The 22,512-nt window shown below is 46.7% G+C and overlaps 1 protein-coding gene across 1 annotated transcript in view; it reads left to right on the plus strand.

The window, feature by feature from the left end:
- Positions 1-919: 919 nt before the first annotated feature.
- ALPK1 (alpha kinase 1) overlaps positions 920-22,512 on the plus strand; it is a gene marked incomplete at its 5' end in the record, with an annotated part of 30,407 nt that continues 8,814 nt past the window's right edge. Inside the window, 7 exons of the mRNA XM_082315102.1 lie at positions 920-1,040; positions 5,797-5,951; positions 15,778-15,976; positions 18,011-18,070; positions 19,749-19,835; positions 20,550-20,626; positions 22,216-22,311. Of these exons, the coding sequence (XP_082171228.1) occupies positions 920-1,040; positions 5,797-5,951; positions 15,778-15,976; positions 18,011-18,070; positions 19,749-19,835; positions 20,550-20,626; positions 22,216-22,311 (795 nt within the window). The remainder of the gene's footprint in view (positions 1,041-5,796; positions 5,952-15,777; positions 15,977-18,010; positions 18,071-19,748; positions 19,836-20,549; positions 20,627-22,215; positions 22,312-22,512) is intronic.

Genomic DNA, 22,512 nt, shown 5'->3' on the forward strand with positions numbered 1-22,512 from the left:
GACAGCCGGGTGAATGTGCGGAGAACTGGCCTTGGATAGAAGTCCAAGCAGACGCCAGCAGACCTCTGCTACTAGGGAATTCCCCCCCCAAATTACTGTAGTAATGGGAAAGGATATGGCGTTGGTACCCTGCGCATCACGTGTGAGTTGCTCTACGGTGTATCCAGAGCCTGTGCCTGGCTGCTACCAGCTGATCTCCTCAGCCCTGAGCCTGTGGCTTTGTGCTAGGTGAGCTCCGGTGGCATGCTGCGGCATCAGCAAAAAGGCTTTTAATTCCAGCAGGCTCCTTCAAAGATTGTTTTTGCTCTACTACTTCAACCAAACGGTGGTAGGATGCCATGATACGTGGCAGGAGCAGGGCTAGCGTGAGAGGAGGTGAGAGAGCAATGTGCTTCTGAGTCCCAGGGTAAAAGAGACGGCCCCCGCGGTCTGGTAAACCCACGCAGCATCCTCTGCGAGTTCAGAGCGCGCACGGCTCTGCCATTCAATCCCGGCTAACAGTGTGCGACAGCCTGAGCTTCCCAGGTGCAAAGGGCTTCGGCACAGCCTGGCTAGTCACTTCCCTGCTTGGGGTTTCACAGCTCCATTGAGGAGCCCCTCCTTACGCCCTGGCACCTCGGAGGAGATGTTCGCCTCGCACAGTTCGTCACCGAGACCCTGCATTGTAATTTCACACACTCCTCTAATAAAGTCCTCCGAGGCTGTCATGTATTTTCATGTATTTCCCCTATTATTTCTCCCTGCTTGAGCCTTTCAGATAATTGATGATACTTTAGTTAATCATTTTCCGCCTCCTTTGTTCGCCAGGTACGTCAGCCTTGAAGGGATCCTTTTCATTTCGAATCCGTGTCTTCTCTTAAGTAATTGATCACCGTGCACCCGGGGACACCCAATTCACAGCCGAGTGGGATCAGCCTTCATGAATAATCAAAATGCCGTGGCCACACTGCTGCAGGAGTGCAAGCGAGCTCTGGACGCGTTCCGGTTGGCAAAGGCTGACACGGGCGAGGAAGACGAGCGAGAATACCGGCGGTGCCAAGGTGAGGTCCCCAGGAGAGGCGGCAGAACCGCGGCAGCAGCCGCCGGTCCTCAGCCCTGCCCTATTTTTCTTCTCCTGGCAGATGAGTGTCAAGAGATGATGGCTGGATTTCGAGGCCATGAATGGGATGTGGGCTACAGGCAGGCAGGGAGAGAAGTCCACTTTGTTGCAGTGAATTGCTGTCAGTTCTAATTTTAGGCTTCAGTAAACATGAGGCTGTAAGGAACAGTTTAGTTTGGGAAGAACAATGCCCAAAAGTTTGCTGATGCACATAAATTTCAGTTATTAAGAAAAAAAGAAAGAAAAAAAAGGATGCAACTTCTGAATAAGGGCACATATTTCCTCTCCTTTCATAGGAACTGGGGGAGGGCCTTTTCTGTTTGTCAGCTTCTCCTCGTATATTAAAGAGCTCATTGCCTGAATCTTTATCTTGTAAAATGTGTGTGACCTCTATAAGTGGTGTCCAAAGAAAAAAAAAAACTTGCAATATCCCTCTTGAAAGGAAAATCCGTGCCGGCTAATGTCTGGAATAAGTAACCGGGAAAGGAAGCGGTATTTAGCGAGAGCTATAATAGAAGGGTTCTTCATTTGTTTTAATGCTGGCATTACCTGCTGGAAACCAGCATTTATTTTGGTATTGCTGTGGTGCTTTGAGTGGTTTGTAAAAAAAAAAAAAAAAAAAAAAAAAAAAGTATTATTTCTTAATTCCAGTGGAAATCCAGTTCATGTCAATCATGAAAGGATGTAATACACGGGGTTCAGTTTTCTCTGTGTTCAGACTTTCAGAGGGCTACTTAACTTCATTGCCACAGCTTTTTTATTCATGAAATAAAAGCCACGTTTGAATTGCTGAACTTGTTTGAATTACACCTTTTCGGTACAGGGTAGGGAGGTTACGTACTCCTTTTTGCCACAGAGAAAAATAACTTCAGCAAGCACGGAAGAATATAGTAAAGCATGAACGTGGCATTTCTGGGGGGGAAAAACAAAGGCATTAGCAAAAACCCTCAAAAAATCTATTTACGTGCAGGTTTTCCTTTGCGTGACGCACCTGCAGTACTGTCCGTTTTTCAGTTTAGTGTTAATAATGTTTAGTTTTGTTTTGCATGAATGACTCGGCCATAACGTTAATTTGACCTTTAAAATCCTTTGTTTGTCTCGGAGCGCAGAGCCGTTGAGAATATGTTTTTCTGTCCATCCTTGTTCTTGCTGGGAGGTCAGCTGCCTTTTTCTGAAGCACCTAAGTCTGTTTGCAGTGGAGGGTGGCGTATAGGTTTCTGTTACGGATACTGGGAGATTTTTCGCTTCTTTTCTGTTTTCAGCAAAGGGTACTTTGTTTCCTCATCGCAAATTCTTTTAAGTTTTATTATGGCTCCTTAGAATAGGCTCTTGAACTCCTAATCAGGTAGCGCTTTTTTCCCTCATCCTCCTCCCTCCTTTTCTCCTATTAAATACCACAGAGTATGAGAAATAATCAGTTTAGTTCCAGATAAGGTAAATCAGTGCCCTTATAATCACTTGATTAGACATGGTCCTTCAGGTAAACCGCTTCAGGAAATGGGCGATCAGAGCCTGAAGTGATGCTCGGGCTTTTCCGAGGACCCTGTTCCCATCAGCTGAAAGAAAAATACCCAGCAGCGGGGCGGTGACAGCGACATTAATAACTGCTGGGGCTCTCTGCCCGGGGAAGGCAGGGCCTCGCAGGTCGACGGCTCTCGGCTTCGGGGTGACCCTCCCAACGCAGGGTTTCTTCGCCCCCCTCTCTTCCCGGGCCTGCCTTTGTTTGCCCCGGCTTTCTCAGACCAGGCGCAGGAGGAACTGAAAGCCAAATCAGTTTAAATGGCGGGGAGAGGAGGAGCGCATCCTTGTCTTGTTGAGGGGGCAGAATAGGTGTTAGATGGGTCTGGATTGCTTTTTTGTTTCTTTTTAGGCTGGAAATCATTCCAATCAACTTCTGTGCCTGTTCAGCCTCTGTTAATGAACAAATTTATATTGCCTGCGGTGCAAACAGCTGTCTATTACAAGAGTAAACTCTTGTCCTGGGAGTTGGATTTTAGCTGAAAGCTGCAGGACTGCTCACATGAGCTCATCGGTGTGCTTCTAGTGGATGTTCTTGCCATACAACATCATTTTATTGTCATTAACACGCTAATTGTGTTTATTTCCATGCGGTGACAACTAGGCCTCGCAGCACGGCTCGAAGCGGTGTTCTGCTAGGCTCACACGAATGTCCAACCCCAAAGATGACTGAAGGCTCCTAGATTCCCAAATCCTTCTGAAACTGTTACCCTCGTTTCCTTTTCTAACCAGCTCGGCAGTAGTGACTGCTGAGGATGCCTCTTTAGAAATCAAAGTTCGATATTGAAGAATTTGGTCGTATTTGTTGTTCTTTAGTGCATCAGGTAGGAGGGGCATTAAGGTTTAATTAAGGATAACATGGAAAACAGGACCAAGAGGACAGCAGTAACACCTTTATGCTTTAGAGACAATACCAACGTCCACGTTATCCCACTGATTATTTTCCTAGTTGCCGACACTGTTGCTTTTTCCTGTTTTAGTGTTATTTAAGTAAGCGTGAGTTCATGTGGGAAAGACAGAAGAAGAAGGTGGAGAAGGAGACAGAAAGGCTGTCTGTGTAAGCGTCCTATTTCTCTTTCTCTAGATCCCTTCCCAAAACGTCAGTCCTATGGCATCGTATGGGGAAACGTGCTTGTTGTGACTGCCTTCAGCCGCCCCCTCTCCATCTTCCTTTGGGAAAGATTTTGGGAAGCTCGGACTTCCCCCTTCTACACAGGGGGATAAAACCCTCTGTGCGTCCTTTTGCGTTCCTTGTGATGAGATGGGTATCCCTGCTCCTGCACTGATTTTGCAGCGAGAGGGGTGAGTGAGGGTGGGAGCAGGACCTCCTCTCCCCTCCAGCTCTGCTGCTTGGCCACCTTGCCACGGCATGGGGGGCTGAGCCCCTGCAGATGCCACGTCAGCAGGGCAGGGAAACGTGGCTGTGCGTGGAGCTGGGATGTGGAAAGGGAAGCGTGTCCAGAGCTGCAGCAACAAGTGAGAAAACGTGGGTTGGAAAAAGCAATATCTTTTTAAAGGTGACTTTTTGGAAAAAGGGCCCTAAATATCCGACTTCCCACTTTTTCCTGGGAAAAACGTACCGGTGAATGCACTGTAATATGAGCATGAAATAGACTTTTGATGTAGTTCATTTTCTACAGTCACTCGTAAAGGATTGATTAAAAAATATGTAGTAATACATTTATTGCATTGCCTTGTTAAAGCAATGATGGTCTCTGCGCAGGGTTTTTTCTGGGGATTAATGGCCAGAAGGGGCTAGATGTGCAGCTGATGATCACCATTAACCCCATCTGGTCAATAATCCTTGTTAATCCACTTTTATTGGCCAGAGAGTCTGCCTGGCCGAGTGGTGAGCACAGCACACTCAGGCTGCAGCTTCACCCCTGTTTGAAGGAAAATTAAAACGTGGGCTGCAGCTGAAAGGAAGGGACAAATCCAAGCCCAAATCTCTAGCTGTGTGCCCCTACTGGCAGTTGCATCCTTAGTCGGGTCAGCTTGGAAATCTAATGGAAGCCGATGGTTATATGGGAGGAGAAGGGCCTTGTGAGCTGTGGCACATCGCTGGAGGATCAGGGGCCAGGTGTGGGACCTGGGAGTACTTTGCCCTCATCCAAAAAAAACCCCCAAAAACCTGTTTTCTGACTCCTTTGTGCTTCGCCATTCCAGTTGGGAGGGAAGCTGTGCTTTGGGTAGGGTTTGGAAACCCTCGGGTGAAAGGCGTGAGGACCGGGGTTTCCATGCGGCTCGGTGCTGGGAGTGCCTGGTTAGGAGCATGCCTGGACCAAGGGCACCTTCTCCTCTTAACTTCTTTTGAACTTCTGTTGCAAACTGCAAGGGAAATGCAGAAGCTCAGGCCAGCTCCTCAGCTGGTGTGAATTACTTGGCTAAGCTGGCTTCAAAGAAGATGCATCGGCTTCAAACCGGGAATCTCGTAGCAAGGCTTCAGCTGGTATCTGCCACGCATCCGTGGGCACTGCCGTCTTAATAGCGGTTCCCAGGCATGTGGCTTAGACCATTTTGGCTTGCTGTAGCGGTGAGCTCTCTTGTGCTGAGGGAAAGTGTTTCCTGTAGTCTACGGCTACCGCTTTGAGAGCGGGTTGAGTAACTCAGGCCAACAACATTTTTTTTTTTTAACTGAATTATCAATCAAATAATTATTCTCAAGAGCGTATGCTTGTTACTCATTATATCCCTTTAGATCTTTGTCTAATGGCTTTATACGGACCGGGTTTACCTCCCAGTTAGGTTGTGGCTTTTAAAGCTGGCTCTGCCACTGTCACCAGCAAGCCCTGAGCAAGGGGAACAGGTCATCTGTGCTGTTGGCCCCCGTTTCCTCTGCCGGGAGTCCTCTCCTCACACGGGGGAACAGGTTTCCTCCTGTCTCTTTTGGAGCAGCTTTTCACGCCCAGCCAGCCACCAGGCGCTGTGACTTCCTGTTAAAAGCCTTGTTAATTGCTGATGGCTCCCATTCACCTGGAGGGCAGAGCAGCCAAGGGGAACGGATGGCAGGCGAGCTCGCTTTCGCTCCGTGAGGCTGGTGGCAAGAGCTAAGAGCTGGTAGCAACTGGGAGAAGGTCCGAGAGGGAGGGGATGCATGCTTTTTGCAGGGTAGGTGCTCTGTCGTAAGCGTTGCGGCTCAACCCGCTGCAATATCTTTACCTGCTCTTTGACCTTTTCAGCTTTGCTTCCTGAGGACTTGAGGACCCTTCTGGAGGAGGCAAAGGAAATGAAGTGGCCCTTTGTGCCGGAGAAGTGGCAGTACAAACAAGACCTCAGCCCAGAAGACAAAACAAACCTGCAAGATATGATCAGCGCGAGGCTCCCCGATTTGCTGGTATGAAGTTCAACACATCTATTGTGTAAAAGGTCCCGCTGAGGTGCTTGAGGGTTTGCAGAGCGCTGGGGGGTAGTATCACCTGTGGCTTCAGGGGCTTGATTTTCTGCACGGTGGCAGCAGCAGGTGAGGAACTGCTTGGCAAGCAGAGGTGAGCGAGTCTGTGTCGGGATGGGGCTGCTCACAAAGGCCAAAGGGCCAAAGTAGAGATGCGACTTTTATTTGTTTCGGTCCTCAGACAAGAGAGGGGCGCAGAAGCTACATATAGCTTCTGATTTTTTTTCATTAAAGTTGCTATCAAGCAACATGTGTGAATCACGGGTTCCTCCTCCTTGTGAGACAGCTCATCTCCATGTCACCACTGCATCTTCCGAGGGAAGGGAAGTCCTGCCCTCTGCTGCTGCTGCAACCCAGCCAAGGTTGTGAGATCAGTGGGAGCTCTGCCTCGGCGTTAGGCCCCTGGGCTGCGTAGCTCACGGCGGATGGGTGTTCAACACCACGCAAGGCTGTTGGTTTGAGGTCTTGCTGGTACCTGCAGTCTTATGTGCTCTCCCAGTGCAGGGAACATCAAATGGATTCAAGCGATCAAGTTCTGAGTGTGTCTGGGCATTTGGCTGCTGCTGTGCAAGGAAAAAAGTGCCTGGATAGGAATGGCAAAGACACTGCAGAGCAGAGGGCACTGGCTCTGCCTTCTTTAGAAGTGATCCCAGGGGTTGATAGGGATTGTCCATGCATCGAGCACCTTGCAGAACAACCACCTTGTGCATTGAAACGTGCAGCGATGACTTTGTCCGCATTTATGCTGTTTCTGCTCGCTTTCACGTTCAGCCCGCGCTAGTTTGTGCACTTGCTTTGTCTGTTCCTCTGGTTTCACAGGGCAGTTGCGTTTCTGTTTCCGCTAAGGTAATGTTTACCTCTTCCCTGAAGAACTGGCGCTATAATAAAACTAAAATGCTGAGTGTTTACATGAAGTTTTTTAAAAAAACATGAATTTGAAAAGAATGCTGCGCCTTGTTTCATTCAGCACTGCTAGGAGGCAATGAGGATTACTCCCTTTAGTAGGGCTTGCACGATTCATCACCTGCGTTTCTTTTTTCAATAAAATTACTTGACAGAATCCCTTTGCGGACCAAAGCTGGCCAAAACCTAGGCAGGAAAGGCAAGAATTTAATGTGATTTCTCCTGTGAGTAAAGGATACTTAGCTGTGTAAGGAGTCGCAGCATCCAAATGTGCTTGGGGATCCCATCCTGGAAAGTGATGAGTTTGAGCTTAAAGATCAGAAGGCGGCAAGAAATGTGGATTGCTTTTTGCTTTTCTGATTTTCTCGGAGGCATGTCAGACATGGCTTGTAGCAAATAGAGCACTCCCTTTTCAATGGTAAACGTACTATCTAGGCTAATGAGTATTCCTTTGGCAGGACAGACATGAAGTAGAGATGAGGTTTTGGGGGTTTTTTTGCTTATTGTGGTGCGTGTGTGAAGCCAACACAGTCCCATTCCTCGTGGGAAGGGGCAGTCCGGCCAGAAAATCTGGGGTTCGGGGCAGGGAGGTCTGGCTCTGCAGAAATCCCAGCTGCAAAACTGCTGTTAACTCCAAGGTGGCCAGATTTCACCTGCTTCAGAGAAAGCCCTGCCCGAGTAAGGCCGGCAAGTTTTGTTTGAGGACGATGATTATTTGGAATAGCGCTGAGCAAAGAGAAGCTCGGAAAAACCAACAGCAGGGCTGGGAGGTGTCAGCCCCAGCATCCCACATTGCAGGGATCCTGAATTTGCTTGGGGGGCAGCGGCTGCTTCTTGGGTATTTATTTTCTTTTTCTCTTTGGTGTGTGTGGCCTGAGACAGAAATTTATGGCAGAGGTTGACCTCCTTTACAATCCCCGCGCAGCTCTCTAACTTTGGAGCGTTTGTCTGCTCTCTCCCAGGATAAACACCTGCAGTAAACTCCCTGAGAGACCTGGCTAGATGGGAGATTAATGTGGCTGTAATAGTGGAGCAGTCTTTGCAGCATTATGCCCTCTCCCCAGGTAGATGGATCTTTTCTGAGATGATACCAATTATTTATTGCTGAAACATCTGTTGATAACTGCAGCTGCCCTTGTTAAACAAAGCATATCATGGGGTCATAGACTATAGGGACCTAAAATCCTACCGCATGCTAGTTTTAGACTATTCACCGACACCCCCTGAAGTCCATTGGTTACCGTTGTCTTCAGTGTTTCATCCTGCGGTTGAAAATACTTTGTAAACGTTGTGCTGCCTTTCCCCATGTGCTTTGAAGTATTATTTCATCTTCATCGGTAATTTATATTCCAGTCCCATTGTACCATGGGAAAAAGGGAAAACCTTTTTTGTTTTCCATTTAATTGTAGATAGACTGACATTTTGACCTGTATTATTAGTATTAGTCAGGAAAAGGGATTTTTTTCCCCTTCATCCATTCCTTCCCCCCCACCCCCTTTTTATTTTAAATAAAATTTCAAGGCAGAGCAAAGGCTGCTTCAGTTCTTTGAATAAAAAGCTGGGGGGGAAATGAGGCTGAAGAGAAGTGATTACAGTGTGATGAGGAAAGATAAAAGTCTAAGCAACTTTTTTCTTTTTTTTTTTTTTTTTTTTTTTGGCATGAGGGACAGAAGGATAATGTAATTCCCTGAAGGAAAAAAAAAAAAGTCTTTGTCGATTTATTGTTCAGAAAAACCTTTAAAATTTTTCATTGCTGTTTATTTTAATTTGCCATGCTTAGAATAAGCCCATAAACCGTAATTCATTACATTTAAAAAGTGCTTTGAGATCCATGAATGAAAAGCACTTCATTACCATAACACACTGGTGGTGTTCGAGGAGGCAGAGCTGGCTACCAGGGCTCACCGTGAGGATGTTTTACTCTGCGAGTAGGCTGAAAAGCTCCATGAGACCAGCACAGTGAGTAAGCGGATTAGGCTTTGGCTTCAAGGGTTTGCCTTAGTGTTGCACTTTAAAAAGTGGGATACCCATTGCTGGCGGCTGCATGCTAGTTTGACACATCAAGCAGGCAAAGCCACCTGCACCTGCAGCTTTTTAAAGTGCTCTTCTTCGCCTTTGCTGTGGGATGCTCGTTACTTCTGCACGCTGGCTGAAGCAGTAGGAAGGCATGGCAAAACCAGCTTGGGGGGGGCAGGGGGGAGCGGCAAGCCAGGCTTTCCTCAGCTCGCTCTCCTCCGTTCAACGGGAGCCACGCTGCTGCCGAAGCAGGGCTTAGGGCAGGTTTTGGCCATGTACGCAAACTTTTCTTCCCCCCCCCCCCTTCTCTGTCTGCTATATGAAATGACTGAACCTCCCTAGGGATTTTAAGGCAGCAGATTTACTGTAATACTTGAGGCAAACCAGCACCTGGTTTTACAAAATGTTTGCATCTTATAGAAGATGGGGTTCTTCTGGTTTGGGTGTTGGTTTTTTTTTTTCTTTTCCCTGCTGGAGATTCACCAACCAATACAAAGGCCACCCCAATTCAACAAGCTCAACATACTGCTTTCCATGTTTACCTGGCAGATTTTAAGACAGCCTCCCTGTCGGCTGCCATCGGCTAGCAAAGCGAGCCCGACCTGCAGCCCCCGTCTCAGCCTGAACGCCCCTTTGGCGGGAGTCTGCGCTGAGGCTTGAAGGGTGGTAGCCAACATCTGTATCTGTATGAAAAACTGGGAAGCACAGGGATTTTTGTTTTTCACAAATAAAAGCAAAATCAGAATTGTAATAGCATCCTTGCTGATGAGGATAAATAAGGAGGGATTACTTTTTCTCTCTAAATACCACATGGGCTGTGGGGTTCGGACTAGGGCTGCAGATCCAAAAAGGAGGCTGCCAGGGGTTACCCTTCCTGCAGATCTTTGCTATCCCAAGGGATGGAAGCAGCCTTACGCTCGGTGACCAGCCAATAGAGGGCAACATGCCCATGCACACATAGGCTTTGATCCCACAAACCCCGTTGTGGGTCTCACTGAAGGACAACGCTACGCACACAAGTGGTTCTCTTGTGGGATGATTCATGCCACGTTAATATTTTAATTATTTTTTTGCAAGATCGGAGCCCGTTTGCAAACCCGTTGTAATGATGTGGGGCTTTACTTCATTTTTATCGTACGTTCCTGCATCAGCATCCAGGCATTCAGCCACGGACCGGGATCTGCTGCGATAGGTACAGTGCGAATACAAAAGGGAAAGCCCCCAAGAGTAGTGCTCCTGCAGGTCCCTCTGCACCCGCTGCAGGGAGCTGTGCGGGCTGACCCCGTGCTCCCTGCCCTGGATCCTGGCCCTGCTGGCGCAGAATCTTATGGGAGTGAATGGGAATATTGAAAAGAGTAGAAAATAAGGCCCCGCAGCCCTTGCCTGGGCCTTGGCTAATTACTGCTGATGGATCGCCATTAGGGAAACCATTCTGAGGGACATGCCCTAACTACCCTTAGGTGTGTGTGTGGCACTTAAGAGCTGGGAGCCTTTGAAAAAGAACTAAAGAGGGGGCTGAGGATTTAGTTTTCTCCTCCTTCTAACTGTTGGTGTGTAACAGGAGAATTAAAGCCCTAAATCGTAGCCCTGGGATCTTGGTTGTTCAGGCTGACCTTTTGCTACCTGCCTCATAAGAGCTCTTCTTGGGTGATCCCAGTGAAACGGAGAGTGACGTAAGGGAGAGCTGCGGCTGTGGGCTGAATTCGGCCCGAGAGGGAATAGGTGGCACCCCGGCCTTCCTGACGCTGCTCAATCCCTGGGGCTTCTTACATGAGAAGTACCAGAGGTGAGGTGCAGGCAGGAGAGCTGCAGCTGTCCAGGGTGACCGCCCTGATGCTGCCAGCGTGCAGTGCTGCAGAGCGCTCGGTCTTCCGCTGCCTGTGTGGGAAAACTACAGCAGAATTCATGTGGAGCACCAAATAAAAAAATGGGAAGTCTGATCCGGGGTACCTGTAGGGCTGTCAGTTCGCTTTGCTCATGGGTAGGATTTCCTTTTCTCAGATGCAGCTTCATGGAGTATTTCCTCTCTGGAAAAGACTTTAAATGTTGTGTTACTGAGATGGCTATGTTGCGTTTTCCTTCCTAATTAAACCGCTCAAGTGGTTTGATGTTTTGAGGATGCACGTTTAGGGAACAGACTCTTGGATTTTTTAGCTGATTATAGTGGTCTTGATGCCGCCCTCTCGGGGGGTTCTGTCACTGGCACTTAGCTATTTTTGGGTATTAAAATATCCCCTTCAACATAGTATTTTAATGTACCACAGGGAATCGCCACGGTAGTTTATAAATAGTCTAGGGCTTGAGCACAGCGGGACGGATCAGGACCACAACATGATTGTTGCACCTGTCCTTGGTAATAATTAAGAACAAGCGCTCCCGCAGATGACTGCGGTCCCCCAAATCCCTGCTGCCTTGTGAGATACATGAGGCCCCCAGGAACTCCCCCTCGAGGAGCTTCCTCGGCACTTTAAAGGGTCCTGCTTCTGTCCTCGCCCCAAAATGCTGCTGTTCAGCAGCCTGAGCCGCCTGCGGCTTTCCTCCCTCCTGAGACCGCTCAAGTTCATCTCGCAGATGGTTCTCCCACGGGTAGGTGCACTCCCTTCGTTACCGCTACCCAGCGCTGAGAGGTGCCTGCCAACAGGAGCTCCATCAGGGATGGTGCCTTCTCTGCTTTGTGTTGACGTGGCTGTGGGAGGCCCTCTCCGTCCTGCAAGGGACGGAGCTGGTCCTGCCAGCCGGACTCGCCAGGCACCGGTCTGCTGGAGCTCTGCTTCTTGCAAGCAGCGACGGCCCTCAGTTAGAGAGCGGAAACCCAGAGCAGCACGTGGAATATCCCAATAGCAGTAAAATGAAATCAGTGGCGAGTTAAATTGCAAAAAGGAGGGGCTGTTGAGAAAAGCAGGTTATTCTCGCTCTACTACTTTCTCAGTTGGTGAAGCAAGATGCGGTCGGTTGTGAAAAACTGACCCATTCTGCCGTGTTTTGAGCGACTAATAATGGACCTAATGCTGCTGTCATTGAATAAACACGCAACTCTCCATTGCCTTCAGGATGAATAACTTGAGCTAATTAACAGCTTCAGGAGCTCGAGCCATTAAATGGGGTTCTCCGCTGCTCTGAGCAGAGGGGAAAGTGTCCGGGAGCTTCTTATTCCTTGGTCTGCAGCTATTTACTCTCTGACTTGACTGCCCCGTGTTTCAAGCGTATCCATCTGCACCTCACGGACATGCTTTCTTCTGCCCATCACAGAGGTGGTAGGAGGCTTAATTCCTTGTTATTTGTCAAGTGGGCTCTGATTGCCAGCTGAAAGGCAGAGATTGATAGAGAAGTCCCATGTGGTGACAGCAGCTTTGGTCTCTTGGAAAGACAGGCTTTGCTAACAGCGCGTGGGGTAAAAGGGTGAAAGATTTCAGCCAAATCCATTGGTGGTGTGACTCTGTGTTTAATCTGACAGGGGATGAACGTAGGGGGAAAGAAACCCGGGCAATTTGTTAGGGTTCAGTGAAGTGCTAACTAGGAACAGCTCTTGGGAGAGAGCTGAAGCACCTGGAAGTACGCGCCACTGAAACTCCTGCCCTGTGCACCGAATTAGAAACTCTTTATCGACTGCTCTTGTTTTGGGTTTTGTTTTAAGATTTTAAACCTCAACTGCAGTTACAAATGAAACAAAGCCTGAAACAGTCTGAGACAACTGGATATAAGCAAACACAGAAATCCAGAGCGTCTGCAAAACTTTGGGGACACTGAAAATGAAATGATTCCTGCCCCTGCTTTCTAACCTCGCCGCTTGCAGAGGCGTTGTTCCAAAGGGGACCCTCCCGAGCCCGCAGGCTGGGGAGGGGGGGTTGCCTCCGGGATCCTCGCTTTATAAAGAGGGCAGAGAGAGTGGATTAAATCAATATTTCATTTATTTGGGCTTGTAATTCCTCTTACATCAGCTGCCACATAAAGATTTTCCCCTATTTTCTTCCCCTCCTCCTCGTCCTCATTTACTATGCACCAATAATTTCCCTTTGACGCTTTCCTGTCAGTCCTAGTGCCAGATGGCCCCGGTTCTGAGCTTCTCCCCTCTCTTGGGAGCGGCCCCCATTGTCAATGCAAAGGAGGCGTCGTGGCTTTGAACCCAAAGCTGGGACCCAAACTTCAGCCCCGGCGTGAGGAGGAGCTAACCCGCTAATGCAGGAAACCATGCAAACAGCACACCCTCCCACTCATCGCCATTAAGGAAAAAAAACCCTTCACTAAAGGCTGTTTTGCATTTTCCCCAATGGTCCATGTATAGAAATCTGGTGCAAATTTAATTCTCTCACCACCTGATTCCACTTCCCAGCCGCGAGGTTCCCTTTGTGTCATAAACTCAATTAGACATATGCATTTCACATCATGGACACAGATGTGAAAACAAAGTGCGCCCGTATCTCGCTCTTTCTCTCTCTCTCTCTCTCTCTCTCTGTAGATGCGCCTACGTCGGCTTTAAAGCGATAAAGAAAGTGAGTAAATCTGTTTAGGGCGCTAGCCCGCTATGCGGAACAAAGTGCCCGGCTGCGGCGAGCGGCGCCGAGTTTCTGATTGTGTTGGGGTGGGCTGTGACATCTTGGAAGTCAATAGGGTTTCCCCGGGTCTGGGCTGGGTGACCGGGAGCCGCTCCCCCGTTTCATTTCGGGGTCTTTGTGCGTGGTTTGGGTGCGTGCCCAGCACGCCGGTGCATTAGCTTGTAGGTGCTGAGGAATTTTCCAGCCACACGAGTTGGCAGGGAATGAAAAGAGCGGGTATTAATTTCTCGGTGTACTGCTCGGAAGAGGGGGGGACGTAATTGCAAAGATTGACATCGAACCGTGTTTCTGTGTGCCACACAGCATGCAGCCCTGCCTTTTAAAAAAAAATAGCTGAGTTTCCCTCCCTGGCTTGACTTTTCTACATTTTGTGTCCATTTGGGTTTGGAGAGGGACACAAGAGGTTTCGGCATTGAGCGGAGAGTTAAATTATGCAGCTGCAAGACTGCCAAGCCCTTCAGAATAGGATGCTTCGTTTAGATTTTCCACAATGCTATTGAAGTGCTTATTTTCCTCCTGAAGAGACACAAACAGATGCAAACTTCTGTAAACACTTTAGAAATGAATTCAGTGAGTTTGGCCTCTCAGCAGTGCTCAATAGCTGACAGAAAAATGTCTAATTAGTGCAAGTGGAAATAATAGGGCCACTTGGATTCCTTCCATCCTCCTCCAAGTCTACTTTTCCTAGGAACTCAAAGGCCCTTTTGTTTGGTAGGTCACCCTCTCTCAGGCTTTTGTGCTCCGATCTATTAAAGGAAGAAGGGGAGGAAAAAAAAAATAGATTAGGCGATGCTCTGTGCTTAAATATATGGCCTGTTGATGAGCATTTCGAATGGCTGGTTTGCAGTGTCAGTTTACAGGTGCTTGGAGAGGGGGATTCCTCCATTGTTGGCCGGCACAAGCGGAGTTGTGCGTGCCGGGCTCCAGGAATCCTTTTCAAGTGCCATCCTCTTAGAAAATCCAACTTGGGCTCAGGAAAAAAAAAAAAAAAAAAAAGGACATTTGTACAAATCCGCCTCGCTGAAGTGCAGACAGATCGGTGCTGCAAGCCGGCCTTCGTGCCGTATGCCGCAAACGATTTGACGCGCGCTTTCTCCTGCACGCCTCAGACAGTGGTTATGCTGCTCAAAATCAAGAACGAGTCTTGTTGTCAGATTGTGGGGCTCTGAGCTAAAAGCAAAGAGAATAGAGATGAGGCTGGGGAGGAGCCCAAGAAGCCTGAGCGGTGTCTAAAGCGGTTCGTGGACATGGCTGTCTCTCTGGCTCTGCCTGTGCGCAGGCTGTATTTCAGGCAGATGTTCCAGTGAAAGAATGGCTGGATGCCATCCTCCCCATCCTGTGCGACAAACCTGTAAAAAGGGAATCGCCGGGATGTCGGCGTGTGGAGCACCTCCTCGCTTCACCAGGCAGAAGTACCAACCATGCGAAGGAGTCGGTTTTTGGTAGACGTCCCCAGGCCCACGTGGGCTTCTGCAACCGCCGTGAGGCTGCGTGCCTCCTCGTGGCTGTCCTTGCTGGCCTCCTGAACAGCACGCTATCTCAGGAGCTCTGGCTGATTCCTCGTGTCGATGTGACAATCCAAGAGAGTTCATACAGACTTAGTGGTCATTAAAGATGACCTGCAGGGGAAAAGCATCGGACTCCTGGCCTGTTTGCTTGTTTGTGGAGTGCAAAGGAGTGGGTGGCTTGAGCCCCACCTGGGACAATGGCTATACTGGCCATTTCCAGTCTTCCCAGACTCACGGTCCCCTTTTAAACTAATTGTTATTACTGTTAGTAATCTGCTGGGGATGATTTAAATTCATTAACAGACCACCAAATTATGCGGTCCCAAATACAAAACAACAATTAGAAAGACCAAAAAAAAAAAAAAAAAATCAGGAATGATATCTACGGCTCATACAAAATAAACAGCTGGAACCTTCCTACCTTAAAAATGAAAATATGATCAGGAATAGTCATAATAAATTCTATTTGATCACTGCCACAAAGACTTTCTCCATTATATAAGTGCCCAGGAACATAAAGGTTATAAGGCGAGTAGAAATTTCAGGACAGCCTTTTAATTGCTAGTGAATATTTGCTTCTCGTAATGTTCAGTATTTCACTTGCTGTAAAACTGCGTAGCCACCTTACAGCAAATAACTAAGGACATCCCATCTGCCCTGAAATGGTACGCAGGCAGCGCCGTTAGGCAGAGAGTTACTCAAGCGGAATGTTTTCTGGAGACAGTTCACTGAGCCTTGGCCGAGGTGAGTTTCCCCAAGGCTGCCCCACGGCACTGGTGTTCTTTTCAGGTTTATTTGAAAGCCTCCATCACGGTCAAGGACTGCGTAACGGCAACTGCTATTGTGTTTCTGATTGACCGGTTCCTGTATTGGATCGATGCCTCCAGCAAACTTCTTCAGATTGCCAAGGGGCTGCACAGGCTGCATCCCACCGCGCCCATCAGTCCTCAGGTGCTCATCCGCCAAGCTCGCCTCTCCGTCAACACAGGTACCGCTCCCTTTTCTCGACTCAAGCCCAATTAGGAACTACTTGACTTTGAAGAAGACACTTTGTCCCTTGCTGGGGATGACATGCTTACCGCCCCGGTGCCACCTTTTCAAACGCACAGCCCACTCCCAGCCCCCTTGAGCCCTCCCAGCTCCTCTCACTAGCACAAAGGGGCTGGTATAAAGGGTTTCAGAGCCAAAAGCAGGAGAGAAAATTGTGAAAGGGTGTGGAAAATACTAATTGGAGCTTTTGTTCCTTAACAAATCTTCCCTGCTGGTTTCAAACAGGGATATCTGAATTGCTATACTTCTGACCAAGGGCCTTTAAAAAGTAAATTAGAATCCAGGCGTTTTCTCTGCACTGTCCCAGCTGCTTTTTTTTTGTCAGTGGGACCACTTGACTATGCAAACAATGCAGCTTACAACCCCTTGAGGATAAAGTGATTTAAAAAAAAAAATAAAAATTCCATCATTCCTATAACGTGGGCAACACCTGAAGGATTTTTAATGTATCTTCCCACTGTCCCATTGGGGAGAAGAAAACAAAGCCAGACCAACCTGCTCTGGAAAACCCAACTGAGGAATATTCTATTTGCAGAAAAGAGAACTGTAAGTTCCCTGCACAGCCGTTTTCATTTGTGGCTGTGGACTTCTCATTGTCCCGCTGCCGTGGTGTCTGGGTACCGGCACACTCCAACGGGTGGGCGAGTTCAGCCAGCACTTGCGCTGCTTCGCTGGCTGGAGCAGCCTTCTTGAATTCAGCCGGGCAATTGAGACAAAAAGCAAGGTTCAACATGACTCAAGCTGGTGAAATTAGATACTAAGGCGTCTCCTGCAGCCCATCAAGCCTGCCACGGGTGACTCTGGCCATGCGACAAAACCTCTGAGCCGTATGACAGGGGGCTGAAAGGCAGAATCCCCACCTTGTGTTGCATGCTGCATCCTTCCTATATATATTTTGGCTATATATTCTGTGCTTAAGATGGTTCTTAAAAGCTAGGTAGAGAGTGACAGGGAGGCAGCATAGCCTGCGGCTACGCTTTCTGAGGTGGGACGTCAAGTCAGCTGGCTTTGAGGTGCACCTGCAGAGCTTCCCCTCCCGGTGAACTCCCCAGTGAGACCAAAATGGGTTTCCAAAACCCCCGTTTCCTTGGGACAGAAACCGGCAGCTCTGTTTCTGAAGGAAGCAGGCTAGACTGCTTTCTACGGCAAGAGAAAGAAGAGCAGGGAATCCCAGCCGGTGGGGTGGCCAGCAGCTCAGTGCCTGCCCCAGCCTCATTGCCGCCTCCCCTGCTCTGAATCCTGCAGCAGCCCAAGGCATGGGAAGGAGCAGAGGGAGAAATGAGCGCTTGGAGCCACCTGCCTACGCCGCGGGGCTTGGGTTTATTCTAAAACCAAGCCTTAGCCTCCCCCGTAACAGAGAGGTGCCTGTTTCCTCCTTGCGGTCGGTTTACTGAAGCCACGCTGTAAAACGTAGACAGCATGCACGGAAGTTCAACAGAAATACCAGAGCTCGACTCAAGGAAGCCTTGCTCACATGTTAAAATGAAGCACTCTTCCAGGAATGTATAGTGTGTTAAGTAAAGCAGATAGATACGTAATTTCATCTTATTGCGCAACCACATATCGTAGAATGTCGCGCATGTACATTTATGACTATTGACAGCAACAAATCTCTGCGCAGGTGATAGTGGGATGCAGCGGGTTAAATATCATATAGCTGCTCAATGAGACTTTTCTGAAGCAACTGTCTGGACAGAAACAGTTGCATCGTCAGCGTTTTCTGCAATATTTATGGTGTATGTGAATATTTATGGTGTATGTGAAACAGCCGGTGTCCAAGAGATTCCTGAGCACGAGGCGGCATCTGCAGCGCATACTTAATGGGAAAGTTTAACCTAAGTGTGGACACACGCTGTGCTGGGAAGAACAGTACAATTTGTAGGGGCTTTCGCTGATGAATATTTTTGTTTACTTCATGCCACAGGATATGTTTTTTTATATTCGTTTTCTATCTTTTTTTATTTTTAATCAGGTAAACTTTTAAAAGCTGAATATATCCTAAGCAGCCTTATTAATGACAATGGAGCAACAGGTACGTATGTATTTCTTTTCCAGTTTCATAGTTGCTATTTTGGTGGGATTTTTGATACTAAATTTAACAGTCACACAAGCTTCAAATACAGCCAGTCTGACCTCAGTAACGACTCCTTACATCGCGTTTCCCTTTTCTTCACCATTCTTTGCTAAAACGTGGAAACTGCAACTTTGTTTTGAAATTTCCATAATTCGTCCTTGAATATCTTCACTTGGGTGGGAAAATATTCTGGATTGACAGCCTTCCTACTAATTTCTCTGCCCAGAGAACTTGAAAATGTGGGCCATTTTCAAGCAAGTGAATGATCTAGAAAGCTAAGACATCCCCCCCCCCCCCCCCCCCCCCGCCCCAAAATCCAGATTGTTAGAGTAATGCTGATCCTCCAAATTCACACTGATCCTACCAACTAAATCAATGTTTTATTCTGGATCTATAGCAGACTGCAGTGCAATTATTTAGTATCTTTTGGGGCTAAGAAAAAAAGAGATTTAAGTCCTGGTTCTTGCAGCGCTTTCTTCTGTTGCTGGGTAGACGTGCAAGACTGTAAAAATGGGACCATTCCTTAATGCCTGGAGGTGTTTGTAGAAATTACTTTTTTTTTTTCCTTCTTTCTGTCAAACGACTATACTGCTGGTCGCGTGGCTTGTTTCAGATCTGGAGGGATGTGTAGTATTTCTAATGGCAAGAATTCATTAATTTTGACAGACATCCAGAACTATTACTTAGTTATGGTTTTGAGACAATGCATTTTAGGGTTTTATACCTGTTCTCCGTTTTCTTAGCCTTCGGGGTTTATTTAGTCAATACATTCAGGTTTCTTTACAACCATGAAACTTAGAAAATTTAAGCAGCTTGTTCTGGGTTTTGTTGGGTTGTTTTTCATGGGAAACTGAGATTCTTACACAAGAAGGGCCTTCAGGCAAGAGGGCTTTAAAGAAAATACCAGCTATCACTATTAAAGTAGGACTGGCTATGCAAAACACTGCATTTCAGTGCGCTTGGGATTATGCTTTTCTTTTAAGATTATTTTCATAGTATTCAGTGATAATACTTGTTTGTTTAACATTGAAGCTGTGTTGTTGAACAGATACTTCATGCTGAGAATTGCAGTGAAATGTTCACAATACTTGGGAAAGCTTAGTCATTTTATTTCATATTCTATTCTGAAATCCAACGTAGATTTGGTAATGGAAGACTTTGTGTAACTAATCATACTATGTTAATGTGAAAACTTTTGTTTTAATCTTCATGAGATACCGATATCTGAAAAGAAAACATGTTTTGCCAGTGGTTAAAAGTGTTTTGCTCTGCTGTATCTACTGGTGACAACAAAGATAGCCGATATTAATCCTTTTGACTGTTCTGTAGTGGAACTCTGTGCAATGTTTGTATAAAATTACTTTGTTGCTTTGCAGAAGAGAGTTACCTTTCACTGTTCAGGTTGTTTTTATGCTCTGTATAGCTGTCGCTTAAGCTGCATACCCGTATAGCTGTCTACTTGTATTCCTTAACGCACTGTCACTTTGTCATCTATCTGACTGTAAGTCCTGACTCAAACCAGCTGAATTCAGTGGGGGGAATCCTGGCAATTTACTGGGATTTAGGTTACCCTCAGAGGCGTAAAATGACAGCAATGTTTTTCATTCTCTACTGAGTTTTTCCACTCTGTCTGCAGGTACCTGGCGATACTCTAAGGAGAGCGATAGGATTCTCGTTCAGTCAGTCTGCTTACAAATCAGAGGACAGATTCTGCAAAAGCTTGGTAAGGCTTTTTTCTATAAATGTCCGCTTAAGGTTTTCCCCAATTCTTTTTTTTTTTTTTTTTTTCTTTGCAGTCAAGCTTTAAAATGGTACGTTTGGCATGTCAGAGCTTGAGCTTGTGTAGAACACCTGCCTGATGCCCATAACACGGCCACAGAAAACGAGTTTTGCGCCCATCTGTTTGCAGCAAGGACCTAGAGCCATGTACCAAGCAAGCGCATTTTAGAAATCATAATTTTATTGTGAACCTTACCAGAAGTCGAGGAGCATTCTGAAATGTTGTTCCCTTTTTCCCTGTGCTACTCCACGTTTGCTAACGCTTTTCCCAAATTTGCTGTTTGCTCTAGTTTATCACAGATACATCCCAGCAATTTCTTCTCTCAGGACAAGAAAATCCCTCAGTTTTGGCATGGTGGGCTTCTTGTATTCAGGGCTTGGTACCTGAGGCCAAGAGCCTTAATTTTATGCTTTTGATGTGACCTTTCTTCTTCCATGACTACTGAGCTGAAGTCTGTTATGAGCATAAAATGTGTGTTTATGCACAGCCAAAAGCTAAAGGAAACTAATAAATGTTCAGTGTCACCAAAGCAAAAAATGCCACAGTATGGTGTTATACTGTTTTGAGGGCTCCTGACCCAAGGAGGTATAAAATAAGCTACTGAAAGCCATCTGTAGCAGTAACCTGCTTAGTGACTGTTTTTCCCATTTATTTCAGGGATGTGGTATGAGGCAGCAGAGTTGATTTGGGCTTCAGTTGTGGGATACTTCAAACTTCCGCAACCAGATAAAAAGGTAGTGTTTCCTTTTCGCTCTGGGTATCCTTGCCAATCCAATAATCATTCCAGATTAGCTTTTGTTTACTTCAGAGAAGTCGTTTCAATTACGCACCTCAGACAAGGTTAACGTGCAGGACAAATATTCTAGCTGAGGTCTGTATTGCACATTGTTTCCGCATGCATACACAGACTTACGGACACCTTTTTTCCTGCAGGGGAATGAAAGTAATAGTTTTCATTAAGCAGAATCATCTGAAGTGAACCATCACCTAGGATGTCGCAGGTGCCTCTGACAAGGACAGACTAATCCCAGAATGCAGCCATAGATTTTATTTATTTATTAAGACTAAGGCTAACTTTTTTTCCGCGTAACCAAGCATGTCTGGTGGCTGAGCTGCACTACACAATCTGTTGTGGGTGATGGATGTTCCCTGGCACTGCAGTATCTGAACACCTTGCAGCAGTGACCGCATCTGTCTTTAACACCTTGGTGAGGCTTGGTCGCGCTAATCTTCCCGCTGTGGATGAAGCAACCGTCACACCATGTGTCCGTAGCTAAAGAGGAATGTGAACCTGAGTCTTACAAGTCCTAGGGTGATGCTTTAAGAAGTTTTGTAATTGTACCTCGGCATAAGGTCTGCCACAAAACCAGACCTTGTCACCTCTCCTCTGCCATACCTTAAAGCTTGACCTCAAGCTCAGAACATTTCTGTGGGAGCAAAGATGTGTAGTGAATTTTGCGGAAGGCATACGGATACTTCCTGGTCGTCTTAACTGTTTAGCTGGGCAGACCCTTAGCTAGCACATACAGATCAAATCTTCCAGAGACAGAGACAATTAGCAAGTTCATAGATCTATATGTTACACGATCCTGTCTTATTTTTTACCAAAAAATTATTTATTTTAATTACCAAAAAAACCCTAATTATATCAACACCAAGAACTCTTGACTTTTGTCCAACTCTGTTTATTTGTTTTTTAAACAGTGCAGTAAGCTAGGAAAGTGTGTCAAAAAAGATGCTTGTTTTCTTAGGCCATGCATGATGAGCATTTATTAATTCTATCATCTCTCTAGACATTGTCACCCTGGATTTTTTTTTAGAAAGACTGGGACCAACTGACCAGTTCTTAAACATAATTTTTGGCTTTCTGTGGTCTTTTCTGAAAAACAACGGTAAAACAGATGGAATCTTTTTTTCAGATCTGATTAGCCAAGGGCTTAATGCAGCTTTTGGTGGTATCATGAGATAGTCGCTTTCATTGTCACAAACAGCACCTTGGGAAAAGGCAATGCTGAGGAAGATGGAATGCTGTTTAAGTTGAAGCCTAGAGCTAGTGATAGGAGGGGTAGCTGCCACTCATGGAAACTCCTAAGTAACCACCAGGCTACGCTTTCTGCAAGTTGAAATTAATAAAACCCTACCAAGATGACGTCTCTGAATTTCTTAGCAGTGCTTCTCTTTGGATCTTGTTTGTTTGCTTTGTTTTTTTTTTTGTTTGTTTGTTTTTTCCTGGTATGTTCTACACAGGACCTACTTGATTGTGAGCAGTAAAATTCAAAATACAAGGGGAAAACACTATGATAATTTTCCATGTCTCTTTCAGGGAATTGCTACTTCCCTGGGTATTATGGCAGACATCTTTGCTTCCATGAATGAGAAGGATTATGTACGTTTTAAAACCAATGCTGAGATCGACCTGGTAAGACTTGGTTTGGTGTATTTGTGTGTAGATTCTTCAGATGGACAGTATGTTGTGGTCCCAAATTCACCCACGCTTTGTTCTTTCTCGAGTTCCTCTCCTGTGCTGAGAGGGCTGAAGAAACTTCCATTGCTCCTCGTGAAAATTTCATTAGCACCTAGATGGAAGAATTCCTTGCTTCAGGAAAAAGAAAACACTAAG

Source organism: Platalea leucorodia, assembly GCF_965183815.1.
Source record: "Platalea leucorodia genome assembly, chromosome: 6".
Classification (NCBI taxonomy): domain Eukaryota; kingdom Metazoa; phylum Chordata; class Aves; order Pelecaniformes; family Threskiornithidae; genus Platalea; species Platalea leucorodia.